Source organism: Astatotilapia calliptera, chromosome 4 (assembly GCF_900246225.1).
Source record: "Astatotilapia calliptera chromosome 4, fAstCal1.2, whole genome shotgun sequence".
NCBI lineage: Eukaryota > Metazoa > Chordata > Actinopteri > Cichliformes > Cichlidae > Astatotilapia > Astatotilapia calliptera.
Genome location: NC_039305.1, coordinates 3,531,141 through 3,550,546, shown reverse-complemented (window position 1 = coordinate 3,550,546; position 19,406 = coordinate 3,531,141). Strand labels below are relative to the sequence as shown.

Here is a 19,406-nt window from a genome sequence, read left to right as displayed (position 1 = left end):
CAAACAAGTGGCATGCAGATGGAGGGGTCATTCACCTGCAAACCGTTACAGCGCGGGGCTACAAAGCTGCAGCAAACCAAAATGAGGTCTGCCTGTCTGTGATGGCCGCCAGATGTGTGTACTGATTACAAAGCGTAACTATAATCACTTAAAAATATATCTAACCTCATATTACAAAGTAACAAGATGCTGCAAAGGAAGCGTTGCGCAAAACCAGGCGTGGATTCTGTAGTGGAGGAGGAAGAGAAACGGCGCATGGTGGCTTTGCGCTGATACCCCTCGCAGACCGTGCCGAGCTAAATCCTTCAAACTCCCACAATATAAGCGTCAGATTCTCGCCCTGGATCCTCGATTAATCGATTATATCGACGCACACTCGCAGATTATAGATCATCGGTAGAGGGGGTGATTGCTACGACTGATTGCACGTGTAGACCCATCGATCCGCTCCTTTGCTCGTTTTTCGTCCCCCCGCAGCTTGCAGCTCTCCACCCAGCCATATGGGCCCCTCAACCGACCTTGAATCTGTCCTCGGATTAATTCTCGCGTGTGATTGGTCGGAGACGCGGAACCGCACCAGCTTCCCTGCTCGTGATTGGCTTTTAGCGCTGTCAGTAAAGCCATATCCTCCCCTTGCTCGATTTGGTAGCTAGCCTTTCTCTCGGCGGTGGGTCGGAGCCGCTGTCCCTGGCCTCGCATGTTCCCCTTTAGATTCCTGTTTTGAATTTGATGCCCCTCTTGTAGTTTTGCTTTATTTACACGCGCCTCTGAAGGACCACAGTCGGGCGTCCGTACTCCAGTGCTTTAGTTTCCCCCTGGTATTTTTGGCGTTTAGAGACTTTAACCCGAACATGGCTGTGGTGAGCGGATCGTCTGGGCCGGTTGCCCGGCTCGAGGGCCGTGAATTCGAATACATGATGAAAAAGCGCTCTGTGACCATCGGCCGGAACTCGTCGCAGGGCTCCGTGGACGTGAGCATGGGCCACTCCAGCTTCATCTCGCGGAGGCATCTGGAGATATTCACCGACGACAGCACCGGAGATTTTTACCTGAAATGTCTGGGTAAAAACGGGGTGTTTGTAGACGGAGTGTTCCTCAGACGGGGCGCCCCTCCTCTGCAGCTACCACGAATGTAAGTTACCCCTCTCAGTGAACATGTGGGCTCCCATCTGCAGCAGCCAGGCGGCTAAAGTTAACAACATTGGGTTTATGTAGGCTAGCAGTGGAGTCGACAGCACCACGTGTTTTAGCATGTTAGCAAGAACCCCGCATCCTGTTCCCAATGCCATTTTTCTTTGTTGACATTTTTGTTAGCAGCAGTGTTATTTAGCCGCCTGCCTAACTGCCACATTTCAGCCATAGTTAGCTAGTTAACCTAGTTAGCTAAAAATAATCAACTTAACTCGTAGCTACGGGGACGCTGTTGTTGACATTGAATGGTAGTGGTTTTTTCCTCTTTCTGTCACGTGGGCACCCTTAAGCGAGAAATGCATTCTCGTGATACTGTAAACATCCGTCATTTCGGCCATGTCAACACGTTAGTTAGCGGTTAGCTGTAGCCTCCCTGTACTTGTGAATGGAGCTTCTGTTTGACCCCTAAACGTAAACAAACCTGGCGTCCCCGCCCTGTCTGCTCACAGCAGCTCAACCTGCAGGACCTTTGACCTCGGTCCGCACATATGGAGGTCATGACAGCTGTGTGTGCCATCCAACTGTTAAACACGATATTCACGTCTTTTCTGACATACATTGATGTCCTGAGAGGCTGGTTTCCGAGTTGCAGGTTGTAGCCTGCTTCTCGCCATTGTTTAACTATTAGGCTTGATGACGTTGTTTTCTTGTGAAATACTCTATCAGCCAGACCGGGGACAGGTCTGATTGGTACTTCAGTTTGGTTTCTTTGTTCCAGTAAATCCCTGTATGAATGTAGCCCATGTTGTTTATACAGACACACTTACAGGTAATATTTTTTAAGGCATTATTTTTTGGGGGTACTGATTTGGCATTTTCAGAACTGGTGAATTGGCTATGAATTATTAGTAATTATGGAAACTGATAACTGGTATAAGGACTCGATACACATTTCCAGTTAAACCACTCCTCAAAAAAAAATTATATAAAAGTAATATAGCAAGCTTAAAAATAATATTGCCTACAGTCTACTAATATAGAAATGGTAGGATAGGCTAGCCTCCAAATCATAGGTGGAGCCCAGCCTTCACCAAATGTTACTGCAGGAAAGTTCATTATTCTGGATTTCAGTGTAATGGGGAAGCTGTTCAAAAGGAGCGGGGTTGTGGAGCTGCATGGTCACATTGTGATGTTTATTGCAACTTCATTGATAACCGCTACCTTACCTTTAAACACAGCTCTGCTGAATGTGCTATTCTGGGCTCCGGGCTTTTTACCCCTGACATGTACTGATTCTGGCAGATTTGTAGGAGCTACACTGCTGACCAGCCCAGAGTGGGGACAACTGTCTGTTTTTTTTGTTTTGTTTTTTTCCCTTTCTTTTTTTAAATGCCAAATATTGAAATATATATGCCAAAAACCAGCCCTAGCCAGGAAATAGCCATACCAGTAAATCAATGTTTTAAATGCTCAGTTATGGTTAAAAAAAAAAAGTCATTTATTGTTTAATTTAATTGGCCAGTTCCCAAAATGTGCTAGTTTTAACGATCATTCCTTCATTTGTACTGATTCGGTTTTCATAATGGTGTCACTTTATTTTGTCATGTGATTATTTACTTTATTTACATTTTTTTTTCTACTGATGAATGAAATCTAAAATATATATGAATTTTAGAAATGAAGTATTTGAAGACATCACCTCGAAACGTTTCTGATCTGTGAAGAGACCCAACAATTAAAATAAGTAATATTTTAATTACTATCCGAAACTCACCTTCAACATAAATATTTGTTGCTGGACACCCTTTTTAAAATTTCTATACAATAATATATGTAAATCTCTGAAACAATTTGGTAAACTTTGAAAAATATATGTAGAGTATTAATTTTTAATTTTAAAAATTGCAAGTTTGTGAAATGTCTTAAAAATGTGCTGTTTTTAGTGTATTGTATTCAACCCAGATTTTTCCAAACCTTACCTGTGCTGAATACCATCCATACTATAGTCAGTAAAAAACATAATTAGATAAAATTACAACCAAAACTAAAACAAATCAGTTTTAAACTATAAAAACTAGACTGAATTGAGTAAACCCAGTCTGGAAAGCAACTGAAACTAAAGCGAATTTAAAACAAAATGTCAAAATGAAATGATCAGAAAATACAAGACTAAAGAACTTTTAGTGTGATTTTATTTTGGGTGTAATTTCAGCCTTGTAAGAAGAAGAGAGGGAAAACAACGATACATATTTTTCCTTGAACAGAAAGTATTCAGTCAGCCTTTTGCGTGTGATTCGGTTTAAAGAAAGAAAAAAAAAACTCCTGGTTTCCATTTTGCCAAAGCAGTTATCTGGGATTTAAGCGTGCCAGAAAGTGTTTAGTTTATTCACTGCAGTGCCCGGCAATGTCGACAAGCCTGCAAACTTCTGCCAGCTCTGGTCAGACTTTGCACACTGCTCTCAGCTATTGTGCAATATCTCAATATGAAAACACGTTTTACACAACACGGACTTGTTTTGACTTGAAGCAATTTCCAAATTGTCCCTTTGCAGAAAAATCTTTTCTGCAGGCATGTGCTTGAAAGCTGAATACATTTCTGCACTGCTCTTTTTCGGCAGCATACAAATAGGGCTGCCACGATTTGTCGACTAGTCACGATTACGTCGACTATCAAAATCGTCGACGACTGATTTAATAGTCGACGCGTCGTTTGAAACTTTGTACGATCACAAAAGACGCAGGAATAAGTAGCAGGATTTAAGAGTGTAATAACGGACTGAAACAGAAGATGGCAGCATTGCATGTACAAGGATGTCAGCTACCGTTAAACCCCGAAGAAGAAGAAGAAGCAGCTGTGTCCCAGAATTCATAGCGCGGCCCAGCTCAGTTTCCAACAATGGCGGCAGCTAGTTAGTTTTAATGTTACTCTTATTATTCTTTCTGGGTCACAAAATAAACCTTTAACATATTTTCAGGCGAGAATGTAGCTGTTTAAACCTCAAATATCTGCTCAGTTTATCAGGACACCACATATTTTCAAAAGCGCTCCGACGTTTTCGGAGACATCTGTTACCCACTAGCTCGTTAGCGAGCCGGGGGCTAGGCTCACTAGCGCCGTGAGAACACCGGACTCCCCGCAAATCGTTTTCAAACCCATCGCCGTCTTTCGCTACTCGGGTTAAATATATATGAGTCACTTAGATAACTTAAAATGTTATTGTTTGGCTTTTTTTTAGTATTTTATTTGTTCCTGAGTAAATCGGTTTGTCTGAGATTAAAGTTATAGTTTTTACACAGCTGAATAAACGTCAAGCAGACAGCTGATTATCAGAAGTGTGAGATGCTGGAGAATTTACTCCAGTGTCCTGTTATATTTTAGATAGCAAGGAGTTTATTAAACTTCACCGAAACAATCTGCAAATTTCATTAAAATTTAATAAACTATCATCTTGTCTTTATTTTTAGTTAGCACAGACCTTAAACACTTAAAGCTGTAAGCTAATGATAGTTATATAAGAGCAGATGCTGCTGGTGCAATAAGCTGTAGTTTTACGTCCAATGGATGATGATCTGATTAGTCGACTAATCGCAAAAATAATCGGTGACTAGTCGACTATCAAAATAATCGTTTGTGGCAGCCCTACATACAAACATCAGTGCATTCCCAAATGTAAAAGGCCTACAAGGATCAAGGAAGGAACAGCAGGGGTGTCAAATTCTCATATTGATCAGGCCAACTGTGAGCTTATAATCGCGGTTAATACGACTTCCATGAATGGAACACCACCCAGCTCGTGCTCACGTGTTTTAAAAGTAACCTTCATGTCACAGAAGACCCTTAAAAGAGCCTCGCTGCCCACGATAAGACGGGTGTAGCTGAGGAAGCAGATTGACAGCATGAGAGAACTCGTAGAGCCGCGGCTCAGGGGACAGGTCGGTTGTATTCCAGGGATTCCTTTTTGGTGATGTAAACGGAGTGAACAAAAAAGCAACAGCCTTCCCTTTCCCATCCTCCCTCCCCCTTCCCTGTCCTCTCCCACACCCCAAAATTCACTCCAAGTTGGTGCTCTTCCTGTCTTCTTTTGTTTACATTCTCTTGTGCAGGCTGGGTGGGGGTGAACATCAAGCGAAAGTCTTCAGCGAAACCAGCTTTGTTTGTTGCCGTCCTCACAGCTTAGCAGCGTAGCAACTGAGCATTTGGAGTTGAAGCCTCATTATTCACACAGAGGAAAATGAGGAAAAAAAGGCTTCTGTGATTGCATGTTAGAAGGGGGGTGTTGGATACCGTAAACAGCTTTCCCCTCTCTGAGCCTCATTCAGAATGTGAAAATGGATATTAGAGTAGCCGAGGTGATTAGCACTTGTTACTTTGTGTCTTGCAAACAATGTCATTTTGTTACCTCTGAAATTAGGCCACCTCTGATCATTTCAAACAACACAGAAATGTTTGATATTTTTCTAATCTGTTTATTTAGTCATGAGCAGAAATGACAGATTGATTCTGATTGGATGTTAACGTTTTTGTTCATTACCTAAAATTCTTCGGAACATATTTGAAACTTACCTGCTGGTCCTTAAAGTTTATGTCACTACTGTGTCTGTGACTGGCAGCAGTTTGTCTGGTAAATGTGACGATGTGTTAAATCCTCTCAGCATAGTGTTTGTGGCCTGCGTTCATCCTTTTTTGAAACTCTGTAATTTTACTTGTGGATCAAGAGTGAAGTAGCCCCTGTCATCACAGTCCATACCTTGTACAGCATCTGGGTTCATTCAGTGCACTTCAGAATCTTAACTGCACGTCGCTGGAAGCTGATGATAAATGCGTCTGTCGAATGCTAATTGGTTGACATGTGGGCAGGAAGGGAATGGGAGGACTGTGGGGCGGAAGTTTCCGAGATCAAAAAATACAGAATGAAAAGCACAGACAGTGGCTGCAGTGAACATTTGAAATTCAGCTCTTTTATTTTTTTTATACAGTAGCTTCGCTCTTCTCCACGGCTGGCTGATGGACCAACAACAGCACAAGTACGAGAGGCCCACCGACTGGTTGTTCCACATACTTTGCTCGCTGCTTCCATCTCTGCAGGTACACGGCCCATCCCCCGACTGCTAATAGATAGCAAACGCAGTAACCCTGCTGAACTTAAATTCCTCGTAAGCCAACTTTCATCAGATTGGTTACCCTTAGCAAGCAAAAAATATGAACAGCAGGTAGGTGGGGGTTTCGATTCGGGCAGCCAGAGCTGTCATCATATTAGTGATAACCCTCACTAACATCATACAGAGCTAAAAGTAGGACAAAAGTTCATTTTTGGCTCCAACAAATAGTAAGCACATTGACATTGGCGGCAATTTCTGTTAGCATCCACAACTGGAGCAGTCTCAATGTATGACAGGGGGAAAAAAACATTAATGGTTCCATTAATGTATAAATGCTGTTATAGCGCCATGGAAACCTGTTGTTATGTGGTCAATGTTAGTGCTGTGGAACTAGGTCAAAGTTCAGAGTCCGGCTGGATCTACACTTCTGCGGGAAATCTGTCCCAACTTGTTGTTGTTACCAGGTCCTCGTAACCTTACATCACAACTGTTAAGTTATTGTTGCGTGGAAATTACAGCGTAGGGTTAAAAGGAGTTTCGGGCTACAACTTGGATTCCTTGCTGCTGCATAAATTATGTGACTGACAAACTTTCCCGACACGTGCCATGTACGCTAGCTGCGTGTTGCTAGTTTTTCTACTGCTACACTTTTAAAGTTGTGCACCGCGATTATTAACAACAAACACTGGTTGCTTGGTTAGAGGCTTCAAGACCTCCTTAACATGTTTGCTTAACTTCACCCCCCAACTGGTCGCGGGAGATGACCGCCCCTCCCTGAGTCTCGCTGTGCCAGATGATTCTTCCTGTTAAACGGGAGTTTTGCCTTCCCATTGTCGCATAGTGCTTGCTCATAGGGAGTCATTTGATTGTTGGGGTTTTCTCTGTGTTATTGCAGGGTCTTTACCTCACAATATAACCCACTGAGCTGATGTTGTTGGAATTTTGTGCTGTAAATATCATCAAATTGAATTGAACTTTGGTCAAACAGTACCTTAAAAATACTCCCACTGTAAATTAAGACATTTGTTAAATTATCAAAATGGTTTCCTTCTATACTACTGCTACTTTCTGACCGTTGATTAACCAGCTGATTAATGGCCTACCTGTGCAGTATAGAAAGCAGAATAAGTATCATATATATTTCAAAATGCAGCAGTGTTCATTGACAGCAGGATGGTGTGCAGCGAAGACAAAGCAACCAAATTATTTTTAAGATTTTATGATTTACTGATATATTTAGATTTCATTGTTCCCACCCTGTCAGTTGCTACTCGCTGAAAGTGTCTGATGTTTATTTAAGGATCTTCTATATCTTTAACAGATCTACAGGGAAGGCACAACCCTTCCTGGAAAGGGTGCATGAATAATCAAAGCGTCCCCCCTCACCTCACCAGCCAGGCTCCAAAAAGTGTTTCAGTCTCCTCCTGTTAGCGACAAAGCTAATTTGAGATGTAGGTGTCGAGGATAGAGTTCTCTCAGCAGATGCCAGCTCAGTGAGGGCCTGGCAGAAAAAACCCTGCTGTGCCTGGCAGACTTCAGCTAAGTAAAATGTGTCCCTGCACGGTCTCCAGGGCGTCAGGCAGCCATTTAGAAGAGTTCTTTCTAATCAGACTGTGACTGCTGCGAGACCTCCTCCTCGACTCTTTCCCTTCATCTCCTCTCGTGTACGGCAGCCGTGAAGCTGCTGTCAAATCCAGAATCGTTTCATTAAAAACATCCACTTGAAATCTTAGTTTCTAAGATTTTTTTTTTTTTTTTTTGCACGAACTTGAGCGTCAGTCATAACTTCACGTTCATAGATTGGATTAATAGTAACTGTAAGGTTTTATATTTGTCTGTCTTTTCCTTGCTTAGGTGGTTGCATTGTTTTCAGTCAGAACGCAGCTTAATGGTGTATTTATTTCCTGACCGAGTGTTGGACTGCTTCCCATCCAGTGTGTTCTTAGTCTTACTTCCCTTATTTTCCAATTTCTGTGTCAGTGAAATTGTCTTTTCTTCTTCTTTCGTCCTTCATAGCTGCTACAAATCACAAATGAAAAATTTTCAATGCAGGTGTTAGGCAACAGCCAGCCGGTTGGTGAAACTGAGGTAATCCTGGGCCTCGGTGAGGCCTGCGGTTCATCCGCCGACTGAAACGGCTTGTTTTAGCTCCTCTTTTTAATCACTCGCTTGTGATTAAGCTGCCCCTCGAAAAAAGATTTGAACAGTGGGTGAGTGGGGCTTCTGTGCTCACAGAGCTGTCTGACAGGGAGCCGTTTGGGTCTCATTGGGATTTCTTGTACATATGTTGAGACTTGGTAATGTCCAGTTGGTGCATCTGGTCGCTTGAGTTCAGAACCAACTTTTAAGCATCAATAACAGAGTTGAGCAACACAGTGGCCTATAGAGATTTCCCTCATGTATCGAAGACGTGCCTATTAGGCGACTGGTGAGGCTGTTGGCCATTGATGTAAGTTAATGTATGGTTTAAATGTGACTTGTAATCTTAAGCACTAAATACATCTGAATACATTACTCTTGTTGCATTAACCAGGCAGGTGTGTGTTTGTGATGGGCTGAAATGAATTGGACAAAATTTAATACGTTATTATAAAAAATGGGATCTACTGCAGGTGCCACTCCTGAACTAGATAAAGACTGAATGAACCAACAGCAAGAGAGCCTAACTGTGATACCACAGTTTCAATAATAAAACTTCAGTCTTTTGTTGAACACTGAACGGTTTCCCAAAACGCCTGATTACTCCTCGGATGATGTTCAGCAGTATAGGGACGGATGTTGAAAAGATTGTATTGATGCCATGTCTTTATCAGTTCTGGATAACTGGTGTAACTGTTTGTATTTTTATTAGTTTTTTGAGGTGCGTAAAAGCCCCGCTGCCACGATCAAAGGAATTGGCAGCCTTTGATTCCCATGGACTGGACCATCAGCAAAAGCAACGTTGTTATTATATATGTATTTTTGTAGTAATGAAAAGAGCAGCGATAACCTCGTTCACTAAGAGAAAAACGGAACATGTAGCAGATCTAACCTAGAATCGAAGAGACCACAGTCGATTGAACACTTCCTCATTTGACGATGCACCAACAACAATTTCTGCATTTCCTGCAGCGAGTTGGAAGGCAATCTGGGAAAATAAATGAAGGCTGCAAGGAAGCTGGATAAAACAGATGAGTGAATTAAGTCCCACACTGTTTGCATATTACATGTGGCTGATGTGACGGTCTTAAATAACTTCCTGAGCTATAACTGCTGGGATTTTAATTAATAATTACCCGTCCAATATTTAGTTTTGTTTTATGAAGCAGGCTTTCGTGTGTGCTGTGCAAACTGTGATTTTCATGATAGTCACTGTATGGCTGTATAAGGCGTATCCTCAGAGTTCTCGGAGGATCTCAGCCCATTCATTGTTGTCAACTCTCACACCCACAACTTCTTTTTTTTTTCCCCCCCAGACAGTTTGAGGGTCAATGACATGCTCATTCCTTTCCTGTTCCAGCAGCACTCTATAACATTAGTCCCTCTTGTTCTTCATATGCAGTTTTGTATACGTTGTGTAACTGTTTATGTAAACCAACACTCAGTATTTCTGTTTATCCTGTAGTTTAAAATAAAAAATCTGAAAATGAGTAAACAGCTGTGAGATCCACAGCTGTTGGGATTTCTTTAGATCTCCTATATCCGCCAGTCTAAAATTCACAACCTCTGGACCACACCTGTCTGAATCTTTGAACTCCTGCTGCTGCATCATGTATACAATCACACACTCAGCTGTGCAGTCTGCCTGTACAAACCTTTGTGAAAGACGGGGTCACGCTAAAGAGTTTGCTGAATTTGAGTGTGGTACTGCAATAGGATGCTGCTGTTGCAACAAGTCTGTTAAATTTCTTCACTCTTAAATTTTTTCTCTTTGCAACAATAAAGCTCAGAGTTGATCGTGGAATGTCTGAGGACCAACGCAACTCCACCAGCACTCTGACTCTATAAGCGCAGAGCTCCAATCCTCCGCCGGCATCGGCACAAAAGCTGTGCTGGGAGCTTCATGGCTTCATGGCGTGTGGCTGTTCGTGCTGCATCAAAGTCATTGAGCAACAGATGAATTGTTAAATGACAAAGTTTCTTCTTTTTTTTTTCCACTTATTTCTTACAATTTAAGGAATCGCATTGACAGATTTCTTTCATTTGCTACAGCAACATTTCCCAATCATGTTTGTAAAAGAATTTGAAAATATTGAAGACTTACTGTTGTAATTGTGCTTCTTCTTATGTTGTGATCTCTGCGATTCAATGTGCAGTTAAAACTTCTGTTCATTGACAGACGTTGCCGTGCTTTATGTGTAAATGAGTTTGAGCGCTGAATAATACCTCACAAACCTCTAAACCAAGAATGTCAGAGGTTCATGTCACCTGTGAATTACAGTTTTCATTGACAGCTGCTGAGTTTTTAAAATTCTGTGGGTTCCCTGTTTTGCAGGTGCACGTTCAGGTTCCCCAGCACAAACATCAAGATCGCATTTACGGCCCTGTCCAGCGGGAAGAAAGTGAAGCGAGAGGCGCCCGAGTCCCCCGTGAAGCCAGTGCAGCCCCAGATCTCCCCGCTGACCATCAACATTCCAGAAAACATTGCTCACCTAATGAGTCCTCTGCCATCGCCTACTGGCACCATTAGGTATTCATTACTGGAAATGATGTATTCAGCAGTAGATGTGGGATTGAAGTCTGAATTTATTTTTTTTTAAATGGCTTAAATATGCAAATTCTAATGTGCCTCACAGGTGAATGCTGGGTATTTAACCAGAGTGCATATTGCATAGATTTATGCAGGAGAGAGGCGTGTTAATAAGAGAACCCTGAATTTAAATGTGGGAGAATTCAAAAAAATGTGTTTTTAAAAAAAAAAAACTATGAGTTGACCCGACACAGGCAACGATGGAAAAGAGTTAAAACTGGGACAAACTCTCTTACGTGTAAACAAACTTGTATGTTTGTATGTACTAGAATTATTTTAATAAGCAAAAATCAATATTCAGTCAATTTAACTGAAGATTACATTAGTGGCTGATCCTGGATCAGTGCACAGGGTTATAGAACGCTCTCCCACGCTGCCTTAGTTTACCTTAAGGTGTCAGCTGACCTCGACATGTTCACTGTATATTGATCAGCTTAAGCTTAGTCCTCCAGCCACAGGGCTCGGAGAGGAAAGCGGATCCATCTCTCACACTCAGATCCTCTCAGCCAGATGGCTGCTTTCTTCTGACATGTACGCCATCTGTAAAATGTAAACATTAGTGTTCTGCTGTTAAGAAACAAACATTTAGACCGACACTCGAGGCAGCAGGTGCTGTATATGCAGGGGTCGTGAGGCAGTGCATTTTTGTTTGGTGCACCCGCATCTCCAGAGCCAGACATGAAATATGCAAATCATCCTTTACATTAGGCCTGTTCGCCCCCTGGTTTTTCACACTGTTCACCAGATAATTAGACTTGATTAAGGTTTTAAAGCTGCGCTGCTTTAGGCCTGATTGTGGTGATTGCAGTGTTCCCGTGCGATCTGGGTGGTAGAGCGATTTGCATAGATGTCGTCGGAAAGCGTGTCACTGCAGCAAAGACTGCGGATGAGCAGAGCCAGCGAATGTAGTGACACCATTTCTGAAAAATACCAGGCGCTTATGTTGAGGTTTAATCCAAACATAATGTTGGCTGTTTATGCTTCAGCATAAAATCTCCTGGCAGCTGACTGTCCTCTTTTGTTTTGTTGCTGCAGTGCTGCTAATTCCTGCCCCTCCAGCCCTCGGGGTGCGGGCTCCTCAGGCTACAGGATGGGTGGTCGCATGGTCAGCTCTGCAGAACTGCAGCTCATAAACGACAACTCCCAGCCTGAGAACGATAAAGAGGCCTCTGGAGGGGACAGTCCCAAGGTGAGAATTCCCAGCCCGCTCCAAACTTCAGCCTTGGTCCAACATTTAATCACTTATTTCACTTTCCTGCGTCACACTTCACTTCAGACTATGTAACTCATTCCTTGCTAGATATCTTTTATGGATAACATGCAATAGGGCATGAATATGATTCTTGAAATATAAAATTATAATCCTTTAACTCAAAATGCAAATTATTATTGATGTTCACTGACTTGTGTATGTGTGATGTGTGGTGATTTATAGTGAAACAGCTTGAAACAACCTTTTTATTAACCTGATGGCATCTGAATGCCTCCTGGTTCGACCCTGAATTAGTATGTGAGTGTATAACCTGCGATGCACAGTTCGTGCTGGCCTGCAGGCTCTCTGCGGATGCCCCCACGGGATCAACCGTTAGACTTGAAGCCAACAACCAACTGTTGCATGCCTCTGAAAGCAGATGGTGAGAGTGATAAAAGCAGCTGCTGGCAGCCATTAACAGTCCTCCTACAGGTTCACCTATTAACACCTGATGAGTTTAACTTCTGACCAAAGATTCTCTTTTGGTCATCTCAGCTGCACTAAATGGTGACGAGCTTTTAATTTACAGCTTTTAAAGCCGCTGCTGTAAAAGAAGCAAACATGAATGTAAAGGTGGAAACTAAGATGAAGACGCTGTGACGGTCAGATTAATGAGATTGAAGCATTTGTCTCCTTTTCTCCTCCTTCTTCTTTTTCTTCTCCTCCTCCTCCCTCTCTCTCCTTCTCCTTGTCCTCCTCGGAGCTTTTGTCAAACATTACCAGCAGCTGAGGTTATTTTGCAGCCTGCAGCTGTCTCTAGTCTAGTTTCTTGCATACCTTCAGCATCGGAGCTGAAATCTATCACGACGCTCCGTCGCTGTGGGAAAAGTGACGCATGTCTGAATGACAGTCACTTTAGGAGAACCAGCAGTGTTATGTATTCATGTCTGTTGAAAGCTTGCTTCATGTGCGCTGCACAGGTAATTTGCTCTGGTGTCTAAATCTGCGTCCTGTCCCTTCCCCACAGGACGACTCCAAACCTCCGTACTCCTATGCACAGCTGATAGTCCAGGCCATAACGCTGGCTCCGGACAAGCAGCTCACACTAAATGGAATTTACAATCACATCACAAAGAACTATCCTTACTACAGGACGGCAGATAAGGGCTGGCAGGTGCGTTTCTTTGCCTCAGTGTACAGATTCCTCAGAGACGGTCACACACGTGACCTCAGTCATCAATAAGTAACTCGAGACTGTTCTCTGTTGCAGAACTCGATCCGTCACAATCTGTCTCTGAACCGTTATTTTATCAAAGTGGCACGGTCGCAGGAGGAGCCCGGCAAAGGTTCATTCTGGAGGATAGACCCGTCCTCGGAGGCCAAGCTCATCGAGCAGGCCTTCAGGAAACGAAGGCCGCGGGGCGTCCCCTGCTTCAGGACCCCACATGGACCCCTCTCTTCCAGGTTTGGCTGCATCCTCCCGTGACAAATTTAATGGTACATTTTAGCGGACGTGGTGTGATTTTTCTCATTCCAACAACTCCTTCTGACTCTCAGGAGTGCCCCGGCATCTCCCAATCACTCAGGGGTGCTCTCTGCGCACTCCAGCGGTGTCCAGACCCCTGACAGCCTTTCCCGAGAGGGCTCCCCAGTTCCCCTGGAGCTGGAGACTTCCTCTGCTCCCACCCCAGTGTCCACCACAGCAGTCCAGCCCAAACTGGCAGTGATCAAGGAAGCACGCTTTGCACAAAACACACCAGGTGTGAGACGACACTTTGCGCCACACATACTGACTGCGCGACTCTTTTCTGTTTCTTGTTCGATGTGTTAAAACTTCTGTGCACCTCGATTTTTTTGCTGTGCCAGGCTCGCCTGTTAACAACCAGCCGGTACTCATAGCAGTCCAGCGTCAGTTACCTCAAACCATCAAGCCAGTGACTTACACCATGGCCTCCCCAGTGAGCACCAGCACCTCCCAGCCCACTGTCCAGACTGTCCACGTCCTGCAGCAGATCCCCGCAGGGTCGCTCAGCCCCGCCACTGTCATCGCCCAGCCAGCCACCATCATCAAGAGCGAGACGCAGGAGAATGGAGAGCACACAGAGGTCAAAGGTGAGCCAGCAGCTAGGGCATTAAATTCTCTACAAGGAGTGTTTTGGCTTTGAATTTTGTCAGAGTGAAATGCTTGGCTTCTAACCCTGCTTCAATTCTTCACCATATTACACAATATTACCTTAATCCAAGACTTGGGGATGGTTTCCCGAAGAGAGATTTTCCTTCTAACCATGTAAAATAAAGATTTCCTTCATCAGTATTAATAACTGTTGTTAATTTATTACTAATTTAAAGACGATTTTGGCGAAATATTGACATATAATGAAAAGATGAGCAGCGAAGGAGGTGCCAGACTTCAAACAAGACATGGGCGCCATTTTTACTAGCTTGTAGCATTCCTACAACAAGGGACACCCCACTGTGCTCTGTGGGCCCGAAGATGCCGAGGGTCACCGTGATTAGCCACATTGAATCTTTTTAACTAATTAATAGGCTGGATAATTTAGTGGCTTTGCTCTTAAACTTTTATTCTTCCACAACTCAGAAACAAAGTCATGATTAAAAATATGATGGACTAATATAAGCGACCAATATTTAGACGGTTCATGAAGTTGTGTTTAATTTGAGACCCTTTAATCTGCAGGGTTATCTCATTATCAACAGCTAAAGGCTCTGATTTCATGTTGATCCAGTTCCAGCAGTTTCTAACACGTGCTTTCATTTTTAGCTCATCCAGTCAAAGGATTGAGCTCATGTCATGGCAAAGTGTCCATCTGTTTGTTCATTTTGGCTAGTTGTGCAACACAGTCAGTCAATGACAAGAGAATCTAAAGTAAAGGAAGATTTGCATTAACCTGCGATGGAAGGAGGTAAAGTTTAAGTCTCTACACAGACTTGTACTGTGCAACAAAATGAGTAGTAATAATAAAATGACATGAAATTAAAGGAGTTAGTAGCAGAACCAAGTTTAAAAGACTAACTCTTTCCACAGGAAGACATTTGAGCCCCGCTGTAGCCTTAATAACGAGTTTTGATACCTCAGTAGTTTCTGGGTTTTTCCATGGTTAGCTGCAGAGACCACCATCACTGACCTCTGATGCAAACACACTCGCGTTGTTCTATAAGCACGTCTGATATGTGACAAACTCAACTTCAAGGGTTACTCCCAGTCTGCTTCCAAGAGCTAAAGAGTTTAGCATCTCAACCAGAAGCTTGGAAATTCGACAATCTTGTATTTATTTTCTGTGACAATATTTCTTGAACCAGACTTCACGTCTTCCAAAGTTTCACTTGGTTAAAAGAAGCAGCTTTTAAAACAGTCATTCAGCTGCTGCTGCCATTCATGGTCGCAGTATTTTTGAATTTTTGAATGCATCAACTTTTTCTAATCGGATCACTTGATCCGATTAGAAAATTTCTCAAAAATGTGACAGTCTAATCTGAGATTCTGCCTTTTTTTAAACTTTGACAGTTGTTTGAAGTCACATGATCAAACGTGTCATGTTAAGAAAGGTTGGGGGAAGCCCCAGGATTTGGCACAGCTTCATGAAAGTCACCTCGGTGTTGTTCTGAAAACATTTCGCTGTTTGCTGTACCCCAAACACCGAGCGCCTCAGCAGATCTGATCGCTTGCACTCGGTGTTTGTTTGGTGTCACACAACTGACTGAGCCCTGCTCATACCTCATTCTAACACTTGTGATGAGTTTCCACCACTAAAGCCGGTGTTTGTGTTTGTGTTCCTCATCCTCAGTCAAAGTAGAGACGGTTCCTACCATCACCTCTATAGGTCCCTCCAGTCGGATCATCCAGAGCTCCCAAGCAGCCACCCCCCTGCAGACTGTTACCATAGTTCAGCAGGCCCCCATGGGTCAACACCAGCTGCCTGTTAAGGCCATCACACAGAATGGCACCCATAGCATCACCACTGCCATCCAGGGACCCTCCAGCTCAGGTGAGACACAGGAACACTTAGCAGGGACATCAAGGCTGGTTCAAGTCGAGATGTTTTAGATGCTTGGATGGAACTGAGACATTATTGCTTTTACGTCTGGTGGTGTATGGGGTATGAAGCTTAGAAACAAGCATGCTCTCTTGTTGCTTTTGGTGTAATGTGCCAGAATAGCCACTGGACATTTAAGCAACTATTCTTTTCCTTCTGGATTTTGACATCTGGATGTTAGAGGACAAAATAAAAAAATAAACTAACGCTTATTTTACTGAAACCTGTTAAATCATCTTTATAAACACGACCACAGCATCTAGAGGGAGAGATCCCTAGTGAGGCCTCCAATCAGAATAAAGCATGCTACAGGGGAGGGGGAAGTGGGCTGGCTTTCACAAAGGCTAATAAATGAGAACTATTTTGAACAAACCACACAAATTGAAGTTAAACACGAGATCCAGCAGCAGCGTCGCCACAGAGAATTTTTCTGCCTCCTCTGGATCTGAAAAGGTTTTTGGTGTGCTCACTTGCGGCAGCTGATCCAAACCACACATCCCACAGGCCTTCTGCTTCTAGATGTTATTGAACCACAGCTCAACAGTGAAGTGTTTCCTCTTTTAACCCTCGTCTTCCTGCTTGTTTCCCCCAAACAGCCTCAGCTGTGGCAAGCCCCCTCCACTTGCTGGCGGCCCACGCCTCCGCCTCGGCCTCCCTCCCCACCAAGCGGCAGAACGGGGACCAGCCTGCCGAGCAGCCGGAAGCCAAGCGCAGCAAGTCTGAAGAAGAGCCTGCCCCGGCCGGCGCACCAGATTCAGTCTCGTCGGCAGCTAACGACCAAGGCAGCCAACCCAACTAGTTCGTTTCCACACGCAGCGCGCCACCACCACCACTCGCTCCCCCTCCTAATCCACAGTTTCTCTCTCTCTCTCTCGTCCTCGTTGTTAGTTTTGTTTCTCCTCCTCCTCCTACCACAGCCGCCCGAGGTGCCAAACGGAGAAGATTCTGTTCCTTTTCATTTTGGATAATCTTGTTTTACACCATCAAAGATTAACTAAAAAAAATTGTCTGCCCCTTTAAAGACTGGAATGTGGGTTGAGAAGAAAATATAGGAATGGGACAAAGGTGAACTTGTAGGTGTCCCACCCCCCTGAGCCCCTGAAACTGGAGAGTGACTGAAGCGAGACCACAGGAAGCCTTAACAACAATTAACACTTAAGAGCTGACCTTTGACCTCAAGTGATCCCACTAGGAGAGGCCCTGACTCGGCTCAGGCTGGATGCTGCCTTTCTGCCGCGTCTACCTCAGAGCGGATCGGAGACTCCGGCAGCCAACAGAGAACATCTCTCCCCACTGACCCGTCGGGAAGCGTGACGTGACCAACCAAGCGGCGAGCGCGATGAGCAATCAGTGGTTAGATTTAAAAAAATGAATTTAAATTAGACTTTCAGAAAGGGATCAACTCGGAGCCAATATTCCTGAAACTCTGGCAGCTAGCCTCTCATGATACTGACCTTCCTTAATCGCAGCTGTACGTAGATATGCAGTATTTTGTTGTTCAAAATGTGGAGCGTAGGGTCTTTGTTTTGTTTTTTTAAACTGTGTTTTCACTTATCTAGAAGAGAAATAATTTAATTAAAGGAAGCGTACAAAACGGTGAGGTCGGTGACATTTCGGTAACCAAGATAGAAATCTCACTTTCGGTTTTGTTCTTTTTTTTTTTATTTTTTTTTTTTTTTTTTTTTTTTTTTCCCTGTTCAGTGAAACAGTAACTTTTTTTCATAAACTTTATTTCCCTCGTTCTGACATATCCGTATGAAATTGCTTCGTTACGCCTACATATTTTAATACGTGCACAGATAACCGATATAAGCATATGAAATCTCCTTGTGTAGTTCCAGATGTTGACCTTGCATGTGTCCGACAACAGATGTTGTTAAATGTAAATTGAAGAGGAAAAAAAAAGACTGCTTTGTCCCAACCAGACCTGCACTTAATTGAATGTTTGTGTTTTATTTTCCCTTTTGTTTTTTGTTTTCTGTTTCTCCTCACACCCGCCGCCGCCTCCTCCTCCTCCTCCTCCTCCTCCTGGTCCTTCCCGGCTGTGTTGACGTTGTGGTGTTGGCTAACCCCGCCCAACCCCCCTTTTGCTTAATTAACTTTTGCTCTGTTCTGGTGAACCAGCGAGTCTTTTTCCTTTTTATTTTTTATTTTTATTTTTTTTCTTCCTGATTGTACATGTTTCAACCAACAGTAAAAGGAAACAAAAATGTTTGTTCTGCTTCAGTGGAGAAATGCTTTTTTTTTTTTTTTTTTTTTTTTTTTTTTAAAATAAATTAATTTAACGTCCTTTTTTTTTCCCCCCTTATCTTTTGCTTCCGTGGTGCATCTATATAGTGTGTGTGGTTCTTTTCCCCTTTCAGTAAATGGTAAACAATGTGGTTATAGTTCCACTCCTCCACCAGGGGGCAGCATTGGAACATCTTTAAATATGTCAGCTGGTGAGAAAAGCATGTTTATCATGTTCTCTAACATATTAGTGCTCAGTTGGTGACCTCATAAGTCTTGAGCCACTCCTCCTTTTTTGTTGTTTTTATGTTAAGAAAACGGGGAAATAGGTTCTAACATCCATTGAAAAACAATATAAGACAAAAATCAAGTTGTCCATTTGACCAAATTAATTCTCCACAGCACCACAACTCTTTCAGACAGCTTCCTTGTAATTTAAGTACTCATAAGGAATAGCTCTCCAGGCTTCACTGACATTCAGCCTCTTTGGATGTCGGCTGCCTTTTGTTCCGTTCTAAGGATGATCCCACACTGCTTCAGTAATGGAGGTCCAGGCTCTGGAAGACAATCAATGACTGATGGTGTTCTACTATGCTTTTGTTTTCCTTTTTTCTCTATCAAAGTACACTTTCACTGCATTTTCAGTGGGTTTGGGGTCATTGGGGCAGCTCTATTTTTAAGCCTAAAAATGTGGATGAAAGTCTGACAGATCTCTGGGTTCATAATTCCATCAGTTTTGACAAATCTCCAACACCACTGACTGAAATATAGTCCCAAACCATGACAGAGCCTCCATGTTTTACAGCCAGCTGTCAGGAGAGCTAGAACAAACACTGACTTTTGCACCTCTCCTGACTTCATCATCTCTCTAGACCTATTAATTCTTCTTCAGTCTTCCACTTGTCCCGTTTCCTCAATTTTCTATCTTTAAGGACGTGCTATACACAGATGTCAGAGTATGCTGTTTGCT

General features: G+C 43.2%; 1 protein-coding gene across 1 annotated transcript; it reads left to right on the top strand.

Annotated features, from left to right (window-relative positions):
* The first annotated feature begins 648 nt into the window (after positions 1 to 648).
* Positions 649 to 17,862, top strand: foxk2b (forkhead box K2b). The gene is made up of 9 exons (XM_026164018.1): positions 649 to 1,132; positions 10,706 to 10,900; positions 11,996 to 12,149; positions 13,180 to 13,326; positions 13,423 to 13,616; positions 13,710 to 13,912; positions 14,019 to 14,264; positions 15,959 to 16,159; positions 16,804 to 17,862. The coding sequence occupies exons 1-9, from the start codon at positions 852 to 854 to the stop codon at positions 17,004 to 17,006; spliced, it is 1,824 nt and encodes a 607-aa protein (XP_026019803.1). The 5' UTR covers positions 649 to 851; the 3' UTR covers positions 17,007 to 17,862.
* Positions 17,863 to 19,406: the final 1,544 nt, after the last annotated feature.